The 18,746-nt window shown below is 40.3% G+C and overlaps 1 protein-coding gene across 14 annotated transcripts in view; it reads left to right on the plus strand.

Moving 5' to 3' along the window:
- camk2d2 (calcium/calmodulin-dependent protein kinase (CaM kinase) II delta 2) overlaps positions 1–18,746 on the plus strand; it is a 42,054-nt gene that overhangs the window by 19,892 nt on the left and 3,416 nt on the right. Inside the window, exons 4-21 of one of the 14 annotated variants that reach the window (XM_058064570.1) lie at positions 1,462–1,516; positions 1,943–2,008; positions 2,430–2,502; positions 4,616–4,718; positions 4,796–4,879; positions 5,026–5,120; positions 6,394–6,516; positions 6,610–6,693; positions 6,886–6,928; positions 9,206–9,246; positions 11,058–11,117; positions 13,095–13,139; positions 14,628–14,676; positions 15,065–15,163; positions 15,548–15,568; positions 15,843–15,918; positions 16,004–16,098; positions 18,277–18,505. In XM_058064570.1, the coding sequence (XP_057920553.1) occupies positions 1,462–1,516; positions 1,943–2,008; positions 2,430–2,502; positions 4,616–4,718; positions 4,796–4,879; positions 5,026–5,120; positions 6,394–6,516; positions 6,610–6,693; positions 6,886–6,928; positions 9,206–9,246; positions 11,058–11,117; positions 13,095–13,139; positions 14,628–14,676; positions 15,065–15,163; positions 15,548–15,568; positions 15,843–15,918; positions 16,004–16,098; positions 18,277–18,505 (1,441 nt within the window). Of the gene's footprint in view, positions 1–1,461; positions 1,517–1,942; positions 2,009–2,429; positions 2,503–4,615; positions 4,719–4,795; positions 4,880–5,025; positions 5,121–6,393; positions 6,517–6,609; positions 6,694–6,885; positions 6,929–9,205; positions 9,247–11,057; positions 11,118–13,094; positions 13,140–14,627; positions 14,677–15,064; positions 15,164–15,547; positions 15,569–15,842; positions 15,919–16,003; positions 16,099–18,276; positions 18,510–18,746 lie in introns of those variants that run through there. The other 13 variants (XM_058064589.1, XM_058064580.1, XM_058064597.1 and 10 more) reach the window with 13 other exon arrangements.

Raw genomic sequence — 18,746 nt, forward strand, 5'->3', positions numbered from 1 at the left:
AAAATGGGTGCATGCATACACACAGAGTAGTCCCTGGTGATTCCCACTTCTGGGTATTGTGAATAATAAGCGTGAGAGAGGAAAAAAATAGATGCGCGTCTAAATGTGTGCATTACGTGTGTGCACGTGGTGCCTAATGATGATTTATGTACGCAATCTCTCAGCTGAGTCATCAAAAAGACATAGGCTATTTCCTTATTTTTTTTTTGTTTCTCTTTTTTCCTTCATCTTTTTTTACTTCCTCTTTCCGAACTTCCACTTTCACATTCAGCAATATATTCGGATTTCTATTTGATGACTATTTGTATTTAGTGTATTCTTATATTATTGCAGGTTATATCATTAACTGGTAATTGGTAAGCCATAAAGAACATAGACTAGAATTGTACATATGAATCATATCCTTGCCCATGTCTTTGATAATATGGGTGTGTTTGCTGTAAATATGAAAAAAATCAGACCACGACATTAAACACACCACTCTCGTAATCATGTATGTGTTTGGCTGTCAGCATAATTAATTATGATACAAATAGGGATGTTCTGATCTGGGTTTATGGTGCTGATATCGATCCTGTTCATCCATGAGTGAAATAGTCCGCTACTGATATCAATACCGATTCCATAGATTAAGTATAAATGTTTACTACTGACTATATTAGGTGGTCACCAAGGTTTTTTCTTGTGAGAGCTACTTTTACAAAATGAAAATGGCAAAGACCTACTCATTTTATAACATTTATTTTCAACAACAAAACCAATATGCCTGTTTTACCAGAATATGAACAAAATGCTGGTATACACAATATTTTGTATTTCATAGTTCATTTTTTTCTAGTTTTGTCACATTATTAACTGAAAACCTGAACGAAAACCAGGTTTGTCTGCCTCTGCTGTGCCCCTCCTGCCACATCCGCTGCCTTCTGTACCGCAGATGCATCTGACCCCCTCTTCTGTGCGAGGAGACAAAATGCCGGCACTTGTCCCTCAGCTCGATACCACTGCTGAAATCACTGCGCACAATGCGCCTTTCAAGCGCAGCGCACACGCTCACCACGACCGTGCTCAAACGCGTAGCCCGAGCCAGACCCGCACACAACGAAAGTTCCTCCTGCACTAAAAATGCTACATAGTATCTGCATGCTCCCAAATGCGTACTGAGGCGGTACTCACCCCCAAATTATACCCACACTTGCAAGTACAGCAGGTTGGAACCGTTGCAACGTTATAAAGCAAGTATCGGACGATATTGCTTTTTCACTGATATCAGCAGATACCGATTTGTGGCCGATCGATCGGAGCACCAGGAGATGTAACCTATAAAAATATGTAGCATTAAAATCCTACTTCAGAACATATTTTTTTCTTATTTGCATACTTAGCCGTGTACAGAAAACTTAACATGCAGGGCATATACTGTACAGTACTACTTGCTGACTTTCATTTGTTTATTCTCTGCAGTTCGGCTCCATGACAGCATATCAGAGGAGGGCTTCCACTATTTGGTGTTTGATCTGTAAGTCACATATTCCCACAAACATTCCACTTGTCACATTCAAGCATACGATATTTATTCCTAAAGCCGACTGGTACAGCATTTGTGTCCCTTAAGCCTACCTAACTTTAGCAACTTTTTACAAAAACAACACTCAACGCTGATTTCAAAGAATATCAGCCAAATTGTGTCACATATTTTTTTGAATCAGTATTGTGTGGCCTTTAATGACGTTGTCTTTATCTTCTAAAACATTTAATGGGTTCTTCCTTTGCCCATGCACAACCACTCAACATAGTTTTGGGAGTAATCTGTTGCCAAGACTGTCATATACTGAAAAATTGTCAAAACACGCAACCCCGCTTTGTTGTCTGTGCTATTATTTTTCTGACAAATACACCACATGGTGGCGCTGAAGTTAAACAAGTTTCCTTTTGTGTCCATCAGCGTGACAGGCGGAGAGCTCTTTGAGGACATCGTCGCCCGCGAGTACTACAGCGAGGCCGATGCCAGGTAATACGCACGCTACGCTCCTTTAACGCCGTCTCAGATGACAACTGCGGGTCTTGTGTATTTGTGTGTCACGTATGGTCGTCGCCGAGGTGTGATGCAGCTGCCTCCCCTTGGAGGCATCTCAAAGAGCTATTTATAAAGGTGATTAATGACATATGCCTGCGGTATTAATCAAAAACGGCCTACCTCGCCGTGCCAGCTAGTTGTGCGGAGTAGGTTGGGAGCAAGGAATGCAGGGAACCATTCGTCTTCTCGTTTGTTAGCTTGGGTTTGTCTACAACACCATACATAAATGTCCGATGAGGATGGCGATGAATTGTTATGGATCTGTTTCCTCTCGGATGTCTCCTCTTCATGTCCTTGCCATACATTTTGTCACATGACTACCCTTATTTACTGTACTTACTCCTTCTGCCCTCAGCCATTGCATACAGCAGATCCTGGAGAGTGTTCATCACTGCCACGTTAATGGGATTGTCCACAGGGACTTGAAGGTCTGTATAAGCCTGCCCCTTACATCCTTGGTTACTGTGTCAAGTTCTATTATACAGGAAGCTATATTCAAAAAGACAAATGGAGGTGGCGGGACAAAGTTATAATGTGACATATCTTCTGCTTTATGAAAACTTCTACTTTTGCAAAGCTATAACATAATTTTAGCAATGTGTTTATTAATGTATATGTATAATGTATAAGGCAGCTGTGCTTATCTGAACCTGAACTACTGTATATAATAATACTAGATGTTTTTTTTAGCCACGGTTCTTTTTGGACCAGGGGCCTCAAACTCACCTTACCTGGAGTCCGCTGGAGAATGAGTATGGTTCAGACTGGGTCGCATCAAGTATTCCACATAAAATCTTAAACATAAATAGAAAAATATAACATATTATGGCAGGGCCGCATAGTCAGGGAAGACCTGGGTTCAATTCTCTGCTTGGGCATGTCTGTGTGGAGTTTGCATGTACTCCCCATGCGTACATGGGTTTTGTCCGGGTACCCCGGGGTACTCTGGGCACTTCGGTTTCCTCCCACATTGCAAAAACATGCTAGGTTAATTGGTGACTCCAAATTGTCCATAGGTATGAATGTGAGTGTGAATGGTTGTTTGTCTATATGTGCCCTGTGATTGGCTGGCAACCAGTCCACTCGCTCAAAGACAACTGGGATAGGCTCCAGCATACCCGTGACCCAAGTGAGGATAAACGGCATATAAAATGTATCGATGGGATATATTATGGCAATTGTTTTTTAAAAAGTTACTAAAGTTATGTGTTGTTTATTATTGTCCATTGTATTAGTACTTGTCCATGTGTGTTTGTGTGTTTGTACCTTGATTGTAGTTAGTATTCTAGTCGAGTGACCTCCCTGTTCACTTCACTGTGACAAGTTCACTGTGAGTTCAGTGTTGGCTAATGCTTGCCCAATTACTGAGCCTTTCTGCCTGTACTGCCTCTGACCATCTATTGTGTGCCTCAAGATTGCCACAGTGTTGCCTCCTCGTTAATGGAATAGCGGGGGCGGAATTGCGGAATTCGCCAGTAAAAACACTTTCTACTTTTAAATGCAGAATGTCGCAAATATTGACAAAAGTGTTTAGTTAAGGATTGTTAAAGTTGAAAATGTAATGAGTATGAATAGCAACTGCTAACTATACATGGTCTTCCTCTAAAACTTATCCTAAGATTGCAGAGAATTAGGATTATTAAGTCTTGCGTTTGTGTGTCGAGGTTGGTGTGTTAGTCTAGTGACAGAAACGAGCGCAATCACAAATCAGGACCCTGCATTTGCATAATTATGTACAAAAATATGCTGTGATTTGAAAGATTTTCCAAGTCATGAATATTCCGATGCTTGTCTGCATGCTCATAACCTCCCGCGGGGTGACTGTATGCGGAGGAAAGAGGCTGTCATGAATATGTTCCAATCAGTTGTGAACATGTGTGACAGGAAACAGAATGAACGTCTTGCTGTCCTCCAATAGTTTGCACTTGAGGTTTTCAGATGCTTTACAATAATGGAAGATTTATTCCTCACTATGTAAACTATTATGTAGATATATTCCATTTGTCAGCTGGTTTCGGTGTCCGATTGAGTCAGGTCTGCCATCGACTCACATCTCATACGCTGTCTGTGCTGAGAGTCTGTAAATGTTAGAAAATGTATAATTCATTGCACAGTGATATCTAAAATGGCCTAAGGTTCACAAAGACCTTTCTGCATATGTGACCACAGCGGTAGGGAAGTTTAGCCTAGCATAGTACGCTAACTGACTCTGCTATGTAAATCGTGTGACATCATAATAAAGCACATGGATCGGTCCTGAAATGACAATTCCATGTCCATTCTTTAGCCAATCACACAAAGGATATACTGTACTGCACAAAAATGCAAAAAACTGTGTACCGACATTTTTTGTCATTTTTGCAGACAAATAAACAATATTGTAGGAAGGGAGTCCCCCTAGGTGTGGTTTTAAGACCACTTTATTCTTAAACCTCCAATACTTTCCATCAAGAGTTAGTTTAACTGATCAGGTTTTACTTCTGTCTGTCTGTTGGACCCTTGTCTCTGACCAATTTGACTCCACTCCATTTGACTCTGCAGCCTGAGAACCTTCTTTTAGCCAGTAAGCTGAAGGGAGCTGCTGTCAAGTTGGCTGATTTTGGGCTGGCGATCGAGGTGCAGGGTGACCAGCAGGCATGGTTTGGTGAGTATTTTTCACATCCCTCATTGACTTGTCTAGATTATACCCCTATTTCTTCCATTGCTTCATTGCACTTCCAGGTTTTGCTGGCACCCCGGGGTACTTGTCTCCAGAGGTTTTGAGGAAAGACCCGTATGGGAAACCAGTGGACATGTGGGCCTGTGGTAAATAAGTTATTTGTATGATGCTTCAGTCCAAGTGATCTGGAAAATGTACAATGTACACAAACGGACACTGACATTAAGCTACAGAATACTATTTACTGTATTTGTTGTTTGTGTGCTGAACGTCAAATGTCATACCATCCTAGGAGTGATTTTATACATTTTGCTGGTGGGTTACCCTCCATTCTGGGATGAAGACCAGCACCGCCTTTATCAACAAATCAAGGCCGGGGCATATGATGTAAGTGCAGTCATCTGCACACATACACACACACACACACACACACACACACAGAATCTTAAATACTTTACAGCAATGGAAACCAATACTCTACAGCAGGGGTCTCAAACTCAATTTACCTGGGGGCCACTGGAGCTAGGGTCTGGGCAAGGCTGGGCCGCATCAGGTTTTCCAAAAAAAAAACAAACATATTTATTAAAAACAGAAAAATATACAAACTTTTTCAGTGCTTTGGTTCCGATTTTCTACAATAAAAGCTCTGAACATTCCACTGTTCTCAAATATCTTCATTTTTATTTTTCTACACAAAATAACATCAAGAATGAAGAAAATCAATCAATCAGTAATAAATAAATAAATCTAATAATAATAAAACGGCAAATCATTAAAAATGAAGAAACCACATATAGTTGGTGGGTAGACAAATTCTTTTTTTCAGATTAAAATGAACAAAGCATTATTAGAGCCCTGTAGACATGACAAAACACGACTATAGTCACATTTATACTCTTTTTATTTACAACATATTGCGCAACTGCAGCGTCTTGAGACACATGTTAACTCGCAAACTCGAGAGCTAGCGACCAAAACGGTAGCCTTCAAGTTATTTCCTTTAAACTTAAATAGCCAAAAACTTACCACTTCCACACGGATAGGGAGGATAACTATTAACAGTTATTTAACCTTTAACATGAACATTAATCAAACGTAATATTTTTTTCTGGGTACATGATACCATACAGCATCCATATCAAACTTGCGCGGGCCACACTAACATTAAACTTTCATATCAAGGCGGGGGCCTCAAACTAGTGTCGTGCGGCCCGCACGACACTAGCACATTTGGCCCGCGGGCCGCGTGTTTGATATCCAAACAAATATTGAATAGATTAGGATGATATTAATATTCATGGGGCAGAAAACAGGGAATCCATTGACTTTGGCATATTATTAAATAATATATTATAAAAAAATATTGACGGACAAAGGTAGTATATGTAGTATTCTGGCTACTAGGTGTCAGTAATGTTCCATGAGTGAGAGTTTCGTCCTTCACCTCCACTAAACATTTCTTAAGTAAATCAATTGTGTTATTTTATGTCTACAGCCCTCTAATAATGGTAAAAAATTATATTTACAAGATCATAAAATCATATTTATGATATATTCCATTTATTAATCTTGAATCCTACATTGAGGAAATTCAGAGGGTCGACCGTGTTGACAATGTTTGTGTCTTTTGCTTTCTCATGTGAATTTTATTGTTTGATAGTTCCCATCCCCCGAGTGGGATACCGTAACACCCGAGGCCAAAGATCTGATCAACAAGATGCTGACCATCAATCCGAGTAAACGCATCACCGCCGCCGAGGCCCTCAAACACCCATGGATCTGCGTAAGTGTCCTTCCCTCAAAGTGTATTATGCATTTCATACATTTTCCTTCCCATCTACTCTTCAAAATCCTTCCATCTTTTTTCCTCATGTAGCAACGGTCCACTGTAGCTTCCATGATGCACAGGCAGGAGACTGTGGAATGCCTGAAGAAATTCAACGCCAGGAGGAAACTCAAGGTGAGATGTCTGTTATCTTTTTATTTCGGCAACAGCAATCCCCCGAGCCGTCTATCTTTATGACTTTGCCTTTCTGACTTCAAATAAAAGCAACAAGTCACAGTGAGCTTTTTCCTTGCTGGAACCTTCTAATCAATCCTACTCTGTCTGCCGCCTTCCTCCACTTCCTCCTTCCCTTTCCTGTCACTGCAGGGGGCCATTTTAACCACTTTACTGGTCACAAGAAACTTCTCAGGTATGTCTCCCTTCCATGTGCCGATATTACCATCTAAAATAAGATTCTTGCGAAGCAACAATATTATAATGTCACCTTTAAAATTAATTTAAATATTAAGCCTAATCTATAATATCTGTGGACCTGCCAGGTCACCTCTCATCTTACATTGGCTAGATCGCTTGAGCATGTATATTTATTCAATTGAATGTGAGTGTGGTGTGAATGATTGTTTGTCTATATGTGCCCTGTGATTGGCTGGCGACCAGTCCAGGGTGTACCCCGCCTCTCGCCTGAAGACAGCTGTGATAGGCTCCAGCATGCCCATAACCCTCGTGAGGATAAGCGGTATAGAAAATGGATGTATGTATGGATTTATTGGATTGGTTTCATGACCTTTGCACTCTACCACATCCATTTCCTTGAGGTTACATGATTTAAATATTGGTGATTATGAAATACAAAATGCTAGTTGTCTGTATTTTATTCTTCAAGTATTTAGTCGTGTATGTCTGACCCAATCTCTGATTAACGCAACTCCATTTATTTGTCGTTATTGTTACTTCTTTGCAACGTATATCACACAACCACAGCCAGAGTCGGTGCAAACAAAGAAGAAAAAGTATATGTTGATGAATTGTCTTGTCGTGAAAAGCAGCTTATAAATCAATTTAAGCTGAAAACAGGCTGCTTATCAATGCCTTCGATCTGTTTATCCATGATGTAAAGGTTCTCACGGCACAACAATGACGTTCATAAACATTCATTTGTCTTTATCATCTCTCCTTGAGCTCTACTCTGTCATGTCTGACATTACTTTTTTTTAACCTTTTCTTTGACGATTAAGTGTTTCTTCCTAGGCTTTTCCTTGCATGTTTTGTGTCGTTATTCTACGGTGAAGTGTTTCATAGCATTTGTGTCACTTTTTATTCATAATTTTCTTCCTTTTTGTTTGTTTTTTTCACATTTCTTTGCTTTTGTTTGGATTGTGGTATCAATATGAGGTAAGAATTTTTGTGGAAGTTGCAACCTTTCATTTGTTATATTTTATTTGTCTTAATAGGCCAGGGGTCGGCAACCTTTCCTATGAAAAGAGCCATTTTACTACCTTGCCCACTAAAGAAAAATAGCCTGGAGTCGCAAAACTCTAAGAAGAGAATAGAAGAAATAGAAGTGCAGTGAGTGTGCATATGTAAGGGATGCCAACTAGTAGGGTTATCATGGTATCATCTTGGTGAAACCTCGCTACCTGACGCCTGAAGAAATGTGTCGCACTGTGAATTGACAGCCTGTTTCTTTTAGCTGGCGACCAACAGCTGTGATGAGCTCACATGCTGATGGAATTATGAGTCTCCCACGGTTTTGTCCGTCAAATTTGGAATGAATTTTGGTGTATCCAAGTAGTTCAAATTGCTGGTATTGGCGATAAACTTACATAAAAGATTGTACACGTTTATGTGTACATACATAGTAAATGTATATGAAAATTACTGTAAACTTACCTGATTTCTTTACTCTTGCGCGAACAAGTTCCCATGCTGCTGTTTTTAAAATTATTATAATATATATATATAAAATATTACTTTTTGTTTACCTGTGTGAGAGAGAACTGAATAACATCCTGTGTGCTCAGATCTCTGCCAGGATGCATTCATGGTCTCACACAAAGTTGGATTTTTTAAAACTCATTACAACTCATTACTCATTTTCCCCACTCGGTTTGTTAAAAAAATATTTGAGCATTGCAAAGGGAGCCACAACAAAGACATTCTGCTCTGGAGCCATGGGTTGCTGACCCCTGTAATAGGCAGTCACATACTGTATGCATGGAGATAACATGTTTGGTGCGTTATAGCGCTGCACGCTTGCAAAATTCCCAGTACATGATTAAGAGGACATTTATAGCGGGATATGTAGCATGCAGTTTAAGAGGCTCTTTCAGCTGTGTGAGAAATGTCATGCGTAGAGGATAAGAGCATGCTAATGTGAGCACAAATCACTAACTTAGGAATCTGTCGGGGGGGGCTTGGATGTAGATGAGATTTCCCTCTCATCACTTGCTAAATACACCCGGTCCACCATGCACCCATGTGAGTTAATACCTGAAGGAAAAATAACCTTGTGGAAATGATGATGCCATCCGAGGCATATGCCGCTTTGCATTTGAGATCTTGCAGTTCATTTAGCACCCAAGTGCACTGTACTGATAAGTTTGCTGCATGTTAGTGAAATCCACTTACACCACATCTTTAGAATGTTGTGCTGAAGTTTTTTTTCCCTCTCTCTTCTCATCCACAGCAGCCAAGAGTTTGCTGAACAAGAAGCCTGATGGCGTTAAGGTGAGTCGCTAAAAGCACAACGGAACGTTTGGGTGTCTGAGAAGCATTAAAGATACTTATCATGCATTGTGCACTTAGCAACATCATCATTCAGGGACAGTCACGCCAGGCGGCAAGAAATGGTTGTTATTTATTTGCTTGATTTCAAACAGTGGTACCGCAGACAACATTGACTGAGGTACATTTCTCGTACAATCATCCTTGTTTTCTGCTCCTGGTGTCACTCTGGCTGACAATATTATCACACTGCAGTGTCCATTCCGATTCGGGAATTAACCCCTCATCCATGTGACCTCATCCCATTTCAGTACAGTAGGAGAAAAAGGTTAACTTGAGTATGACTTCCACCAATGCATGCACTGAATGTACAGTATTTTGACCCAATTACAGATCACATATACAGTGGAACCAAAGTTTTCGTTTTTACCGTTTTTTGTAGGATTCTGTGTTCAATGAAAATTTCTGCCACAAATATGTCAATTTTTTGTACGCTATCTTTGTCTCGGCTATCATGTGGCCAACAAAAGAGTTGAGAGCTCAAATAAAGCATCCATGTTTTGGTGACTCTCTCTGTGAAGAATGGATTGAAACTGGGCCACTATAGACAGATTCCAGCCAGAAAATCCTTTATTATGTGTGTGGGTGTTTTTTTTGTTTGTGTAACTCTGTGTCCGTCTTCTTTCTGCTCAAACAAAGCATTCACACATTGGTGGCTTTCTGTGTGAAAAACGGATCATGGTTCTTTTAGAACTGGGCCACTATAGACAGATTCCAGCCAGGAAATCCTTTATAATTTGTGTGTGGGTGTTTTTTTTTTATTATGAATTTGTTAATTAAATGTAAAAATCCTGAAATGTATTGGTGCACTACGTCATTGGACAATTTATGGGTATTTCAAAAACGGATGTAGCCTCGCTAACATTCCGAATTGCTACAAAATCCTCAAACTATAATGCCTGTGCTTGCGGTTAAGGAAGATCTAGTCACCGATACAATTCCAATTGTTTTATTAAAAAGCGGTAAAACACGGTTGCACACACACAGCCACGCTAGCATGATCTGCTGAATTAAGCCGACCTAAGCAAACTCATTTATCCATTTAATTTGTCATTTTATATGTATTACGCCTGGTTTTCTGCATGTGTAACTGTAATTATTGTCTATAAAATTTGTTTTCAATTAATAATTTTGCGGGTCTAAAAAGTATGAATTGGATTTACATGATTTATTGTTCAGTTTCACTTTTTGTTGACGTTTTTGGAACATATTATTGATGAAAACCGAGGTTCCACTGTAGATAGAGATCTGTCATTCGGTGATTAGCGATGGCTCAATCGAGGAACACATGTATTGTTCAACCTGCAACATCCAAGTCGAACATAATATTTTTTGTTTCTGTACATAATTTTGACAGTATTTTTATACAGGCAATGTTCTAGGTAACATTTTTACAATACAAGTGTAAAAATAACTGCTGTGGTGATGTGTGGTAAACATGTAAGAAGATGCTCCTTTTGTTGCCATCACAACTGCTCTTAAGAAACATGCTAAAAAAGGATAATTTAAATACTTTTGAGATTTGCTGAAGCCTCAGGAAATACATACATAAACTGAAGGTTTTTGTGCATATTTTTCATGCCTATATTTCTACAATCTATCAAGTCCGAATAGAACATTGAAAAGTGAGGATGATTGCTTTGGTCTTTGCTGAGGTGATGGACAAAAGTGTGAGTGTATGCACATGTGTGGGTGTGTTAGTGTGTGTGTTTGTGTGTATGTGTCATATCCCCTCTACACTGCCCCCCTTGCAGGTCAACAACAAAGCAAACACAGTGACCAGTCCTAAAGACACTGGCCCTGCCCCTGCACTGGTATACACACTCACCTACACCCACACCTTCATCCAACAAAGCTCTGCATCCCACCAAACACTGTACTCACCCCTCTGCCCCCCTCCCACCACACTTTTCATTACCTCGGTGTGGATGAGGTACAGGCTCATCTTTTGTCTCACTTCATTTTTCTGTGTTTGGATCTCAGGCTTTCTGTGACCATTTCACTGAATAAGACACGTACGGGCCACTTCATTAGGCACACTTGCACACTCTCATGAGATTCGGTACAAGAGCTGTATCGCTTTAGAAACGGAACGAAGGTTTGATTGAGTTACTAATTTAACATGTTTAGTAGTGTGTGTTTTAAAACTAATATTTTGTATTGTTAATATTTAATAAAATTGTTGAGTATTGTTACATAATAGGCAATTATACCAGGTCAGTCACAGGGCACATGTAGACAAACAACCATTCACACTCACATTCATACCTATGGACAATTTGGAGTCACCAAATAACCTAGCATGTTTTTGCACGAAAACCCACGCATGCACGGGGAGAACATGCAAACTCCACACAGAGATGCCCGAGGGGGAATCGAACACGGGTACATAGAAATATATTGTATATAATCCTGTACTGTCATTTATCTTTGTTTTAATAAAATACAGTAAAAATTGGGATATTTCAAACACAGTGGCAAATTGTGATGAATCATGATTAATTAATTTGAAAACAGTGATTAATCTGATTAAAAATTGTACCCAAGCCATGACGCTCTTTTATAACTTTTCTCTGCCCTGAACAATTTGAAAACAGTGATTAATCTGATTAAAAATTGTACCCAAGCCATGACGCTCTTTTATAACTTTTCTCTGCCCTGAACACATCAACGGCTATACAATTCAACTTCAATTACGTGGTGTCTTTGAATGCACCCTCACATTGCTCATCGTAACACAGTTAATGTGGGAATCAATGTTCTGCTACGATGACAGAAACTAGTCTTTTAGCACGAATTAAATTCTGGAGTTCATCCAAATACGTATATAGTTCACACAAATGGTGATTAATCATGATTAATTCATTTGAAAACTGTATTAATTTAATTAAAAATGCCATCGTTTGTCAGCCCTAAGAGACACACAACAATACAACACAGCAAACAAATATAATCATAGAATGAAAACAGGATTAATACTGTCCAACACGGACGTGTTGATGTGTTTAAAGGCAGAATTTTGGATACAGTTCTTGTATTCAATCTCATTTGAACATGCAAGTGTGTATACAATGTTGACACGGCCAGTCTAAATATGCTGAATTAAATGGGGTAAAAATGTGTAGCTCAGTTTTTGGGCTATCCCTGAATGAACCAGCTTTTATGGCTCCAGTAGCAAAAATAAATCAAATGTACTGATTTGAATGCATTCATATGAACGAATGTGCATGATAGTCACTATGAATTCAATACATACTGTAAATAAATGTGCATTAAGAGGCAGCCTTGACCACAAAAGCACCTCCCTCTGTCCTGAGAGAATGCCTTCCTTCCTTATCCTCCCTTTCATCATGTACCTCCTCCATGCATGTATCTATCTTAGTGATTAGCCATGACAAGGCATGTTCACTGATTGCTGCCGTGTCCGTGTACAGCTGCCGTGTGTGAGGATATGCGCTCCTTGGCTCAGTGCGACTGCAGTGCGATGCTCTGCATGACGTCAAAGATTTATTGTGCTGCCATTTGCTAGACGGTTGATTACGCATGAACATGGCTCATCTCTTTCTTGCTCCTCTATTCTGTCCTCTCTGTGTGTGTCTTAAAGGCACACACACACATACGTATACACAGGATGATGTCATAATCTAGAGTAATCTGAGTGAGTGACTAGAAAGACAGTTGGCTAGTGGGAGGGATTCTACAAAAGACAAGACATCAGTGAGATACATATATTGATAGATCATTATGATGATGATGATGATACTCATATGGTCTTGCATGTTCTTCATAAGGAACCACAGACGACTGTGATCCACAACCCTGTGGATGGAAATAAGGTATTTGTGGGCATTTTTCCATGTCAAAGTATTAATATTGTACAGGTATTTCCTCAAATAGTGGCCTCCACTGTAATGCATACACCATCTCCTCATTCAGGGAATGTGATGCAATGACTAGGAATGTACGATTATATCGGCCGCCTGATTTTATCAGCAGATTTTGGCAGAAAAATGCGATATCAGATCATATCGGTATCTGTTCCACAAAGCAACAAAGCTTACCAATTTAGTACGTCCGCAGTCTGGAATTATTATAGAAGTTTTGCCTTTGGGTTATAAATATGCAATTTGGAATGACTGTAAATTACCATTTATGTGGGGGAGGGGTGCCTTTCTTCACTTGTAATCTAATAAGAAGGCTCCCTCAAGATTCACACGCAGCACTATGCATCAAGTCCAGAGTTTCATACTTTGCTCTTTGCTTTTGTTCATGCGTGGATGTTTGTGCCACATCGAAATCTGCATCTTACCAAATTGTAGCATTGCTGTTGATTTTATGGGAACCTGTTATATATTAATTCATTCATTTTCTACCGCTTATCTTCACGAGGGTTGCGGACGTGCTGGAGCCTATCCCAGCTGTGTTCGAGCGAGAGGCGGGGTTCACCCTGGTCGCCAGCCAATCACAGGGCACATATACACAAACAACCATTCACACTCACATTCATACCTATGGACAATTTGGAGTAGCCAATTAACCTAGCATGTTTTTGGAATGTGGGAGGAAACCGGAGTACCCGGAGAAAACCCATGAGAACATGCAAACTCCACACAGAGATGGCAGAGGGTGGAATTGAACCCTGGTCTCCTAGCTGTGAGGTCTGCGCGCTAACCACACGACCGCCGTGCCGCCCTATGGTTATTCATTCATTCATTTTCTACCTGCTTATCCTCAAGAGGGTCGCAGACGTGCTGGAGCCTATCCCAGCTGTCTTCGAGCGAGAGGCGGGGTTTACCCTGGACTGGTTGCCAGCCAATCACAGGGCACATATAGACAAACAACCATTCACACTCACATTCACATTCAAACCTAGCATGTTTTTTGGAATGTGAAAAACCCAGGCACATGCAAACTCCACACAGAGATGCCCCAGCGTGGAATCTAACTCCGGTCTCCTGGCTGTGTGGCCTGCGTGCTAAACACTCGTTCACCGTGCAACCGCTTATGGTTATTTTATTATATTTTATATTTGAGAAATGCATTCAATGGCATCAGAGTAACTGTATTTGTTTGAGTGAAGAGCTGCCAGCAATATTGGTATTAGTATGTGCTGAACATTATCGATTATTGTAATAAATATGGTAATAAATACCTGGTCCTCTCTGCAGTTGGAAGTAAATAAGAAACCCCAGCCACTACATGAGGAAATACTTTACAAGTCTTCAATTTCTGATTAATTTAAAGTAATTTTTTTTTATTTCAACCGTGACAGAAGATCATTTTTCATTTTTAGTTATAGCTAACATTTCCTGTTTATTGCTAAGGAATCCATTGAGAGTGCCAACACCACCATAGAAGATGAGGATGTTAAAGGTAGGACAAGTTGTGACTGCTTCTCAACTACGCACTGTGTGGTTTTAATTCCCTCCCTCCCCCCACCGTCGCTGCAATCATGGATCTTTCCATCCTGTGTGTTTTCCTTCATTAGATTTTTTCCAAAACAAGCCACCATGAAGTGTATTTCGTTTCTGCGGATTTCCTCCTCCCTCCTCCCTCCTTGTATTCTTTTCTTTGTGTGCATCATTGATGCAATAGCTTGTTAACAAAGCTTACTGTTTTCAGTTTTGCAAACATGTTTGTTTCTCCTTCTTATTATTTTTTTGTCAAGAATATGTTTTTTTTTTTCTCCCTACGATCCTTTTCCTCACATACAACCACACAACCGTTGTGCCCCCCCCACCACTCCATGCAACTCTTGCAGCCCTTCGTCTGGGCAGCTTAGTGAGTGGTATCTTGAGCTCTAAGAGCCGTTCCTCACAGATGTCTGAGTCAAGGCAGACTCCCACTTCCTCATTTCAAAGTAAGTCCCTCTATTGTGATGTGACGGGATGGGATGGGGGGATGCTCCATCTGGTTCCCCTTGTGTTACCTACCCAGCCTTCAAATGCAGCAAGGAAACTGCTCACGCTGTGACAAAAAAAAAAAAGACATTTTTGTACGTTTTAAACCATTGCTGAAATTGATTTGGATGACACACATTTTATCCCCTAATTTTGTTTCTTTTTTTTGTATTGTAATATATGCTTCTTAACTCCTTTTTACCCTCTGTCTGGCTTACCCCACCATTCACTGTTATATATACTGTGCTGGTCAAAGTATATATATATATATTTATATTTACCTTATGACAAATTAACATGTCTTTGTGTTGCACGGAATAAGTCATGTTTTTAATATCCCCCAGCCTGCACCAATAACACTAAAGGTAATCCTTCACATTCATTAGTCAAATAGTTTTGTTTTTGACCTGACCCCCCCCCGTGTTACTTATTAGTCATGGAAGGATTGCTACTTTATTTCCAATATGCGGAACAAAAGACCTTTCATGTCTAATAACCTTTAATCCCTGCTAGTTTGTAGATTAGAACATCATTTGAGGATGCTCTCACACCTATCCATGTTCTGCCTGAACTCATTCTCAAAGGTTATCATTTGGTCAGTCGGTGCAGTTATTGTTATTTTGTGGTTTTGTGTTGCAGCTCGTAAACAGGAAATTATCAAAGTCACCGAGCAGCTGATTGAGTCTATCAACAATGGAGACTTTGAGGCTTACGCGTAAGTCCTTCACATGAGGAAATCCATGGATTTTGGTAGATATCTTGCTGAAAGTTGATGTGTGAAAGTCTACGTGCGTTTACAGGAAAATTTGCGATCCTGGTCTGACTTCCTTTGAACCAGAAGCCCTGGGAAACCTGGTGGAAGGGCACGACTTCCATCGCTTTTACTTTGAGAATGGTGAGTCCATGCATATAAATGATGTCAAGCTTTTAGCAGCACAAACTCCCGTGCATGGCAGATGAATTACATTTTGCACTCTCGATAGTCAATTCCAAGTATAGGACCATGAAATATGTTGCTCTTGGCTGGCCAAAAACTGCCAAGGCAATGATGAAGGACCAACATCCAGTACCTCACAAAAGGAGTACTCTCCTCACATATTTATTATAGCTTCTCAAGGGACAATACTAGAAAAATGTGAGTACATATACAGTACTCTCCATAGGCATTGGAACAGTGAGACAAATTTCTTTATTTTTGCTGTGGACCATTTGGGTTGAATGGGTTGAATGTAACAACAGAGTAGAGCTCTCTTCGACTGAGGATTTCCATCGTCAATTCTGATTCGTTAGATTTTGTTCATAGTCGACTTGGTGAAGAGCTGTGAGGAGTGATTCAATTTAAAAATGGTAGATGACACAACATACACAACGAGCTTCGAAAAATCATGTTTACAGGCGATTACACAGAAAAAAATATCAATGTTTTTCGTCTTAACGGTATGATGTCACAGCTCAAGGGGCGACAGAGCATAGGTCCTGTCTTTAAAGGGGACCTATTATGCTTATTCATCTTTTCTGACCTCTAAATGTAGTTAGAATGTTGTATTCTCGTGTTTGCATTTAGAAGTGAGCCCTAAAAGAAATTTTGGATGGCTCTTCACGCTCAGTTTTACCGAATTCTACTGATGTCAATGTGATCCGGATTTCTTTATATGGGCTGCAGATTGCCTGCTATCAGTAAACATGGACCTACATATCCAGAAGTCCTCGGGAGCGCTTGGGAGTGTGGCCAAATACAGCGGAGTTTGTGTACCTAGAAGAGTTAATTAAGCAAACCGTTTTGATCAGAAGCCTGACATCCGTGGAAAACACTGCTAGAAGAGGTGCATAATCTGGAAGATCTAGAAAGCTTTTTGTGTGTAGCTGCTCTACAGGAGTCCACATCTCAATGCAAAGCGTACAAAATGATCACTGTAGGTCACTATCTTGAATATTAATTGATAATTGATATAACAAGAGCTCTGCTGAGTGTTGTGTTGGTCGTACGAGCTTTTAACCTCAGCGCTTATCACTCTTGACTCTCATGCTGAAGGTCCTGGGTTTGAGCCCAGCATGGGGCTGGCTGAACATGGCATGTAACATTCAGAATGGTGCTTAAATCTTAAATCACATGACATTTTTCATTGGCACCCCTCGAACTGAAAACATTTGAGCTTTTATTTGCGGGTATTTACATCTGGTTTGGAAGCACAAGTTAGAAGATAGCACCTTTTGTTTGAACCATCCCATTTTTCATGTACTGTAACATGTACTGTAACATGTACTGTAACATGTGACGGTCAGGTGTGTTTTTTTGCCCAGATTTGTCCTATTATTGGATTATTCAGTCAATAAATAGCACAGAATGGGGAGGATAGGTTTTTTCTGTGTGGCGTTTAGAGGTCAAAACAACATGGAAACCGGAGCACTGTCTGTGTGTAGAAAAACAAGATTGTGAATCAGAAACAAAATGTGAAATCAATCAGAACCATTTCACAAACATTAGTCATAACCACCATAACCATGTAACCATTTGGAATGTCCTGAAGAAGAACTGGTATACTAGGTCATCGGCATGAAAAAAGGGAAAAAATTACCAGTTGGTGACAGAAACATTGTGACCCTAAAACAACTGTTGGCGACATGAGTTACACCCAGCAGGGGGCAGGAGTGAAGATCATTATCCACTCTTCATGGAAGACTCCATCAACACTGGTACACCCGAAGATGCAAACCAAGAATAGGAAAGTCAGGCTTTCTGTAATAGTCTACAGTACATAGTTGGCTCTCTGTGACTCTTCATTGTAACCACACCATAGCTCATATTGGAAGTCATGCTATGATGGCATGGATAAGCCTTGCAGCAAAAAAAAAAAAAAAAAAAAAGAAATCTCCTAAGAATACTGACTGCTATAAATGGTAAGATGTCTGCACCTGAGGTAAAACTAGTTCAGATAAACGAGTTATGTCCCAGATACCTCAATGGTGTTTGAAGGCATCATCAACATCATTTGCTTATAAGGGACAATCAAAGGTTATTATTATTTGTAGTCAACAAGGGATTTTTATACTTTCTTTGTTTTTTGTTTTGCAGCCCTGTCTAAAGGGAACAAGCCGGTGCACACCATCCTCTTGAACCCACACGTGCATCTCATCGGGGAGAACGCGGCGTGTATCGCCTACATTCGCCTGACCCAGTACATGGATGGCGCCGGCATGCCCCGCACCATGCAGTCTGAGGAGACCCGCGTGTGGCACCGCCGCGACGGGAAGTGGCAGAACATCCACTTCCACCGCTCTGGCTCACCCAGCATCCCCTCCCAGTAAGCACATCAATTCGTCTCAACGCAAAACGTTATCTTTGCTGACCCCCAGTGGCATTTCAGAGTATTGACGATATACAGTATGGTCATTGTGTCCCAAGTATTGAGACACCTGGCCTTTACACTCACAACATGTCCAGTTAAATAACATCAATAAAAAGCCCACTGGGATATTCTGCAAAGTGTCAGAGTTTAGTGGGTAAGCTGGCTGTGTTGAGTGGAAAGCCGGACTTGGTGTCAT

Source organism: Doryrhamphus excisus, chromosome 1 (genome assembly GCF_030265055.1).
Source record: "Doryrhamphus excisus isolate RoL2022-K1 chromosome 1, RoL_Dexc_1.0, whole genome shotgun sequence".
Lineage (NCBI taxonomy): Eukaryota > Metazoa > Chordata > Actinopteri > Syngnathiformes > Syngnathidae > Doryrhamphus > Doryrhamphus excisus.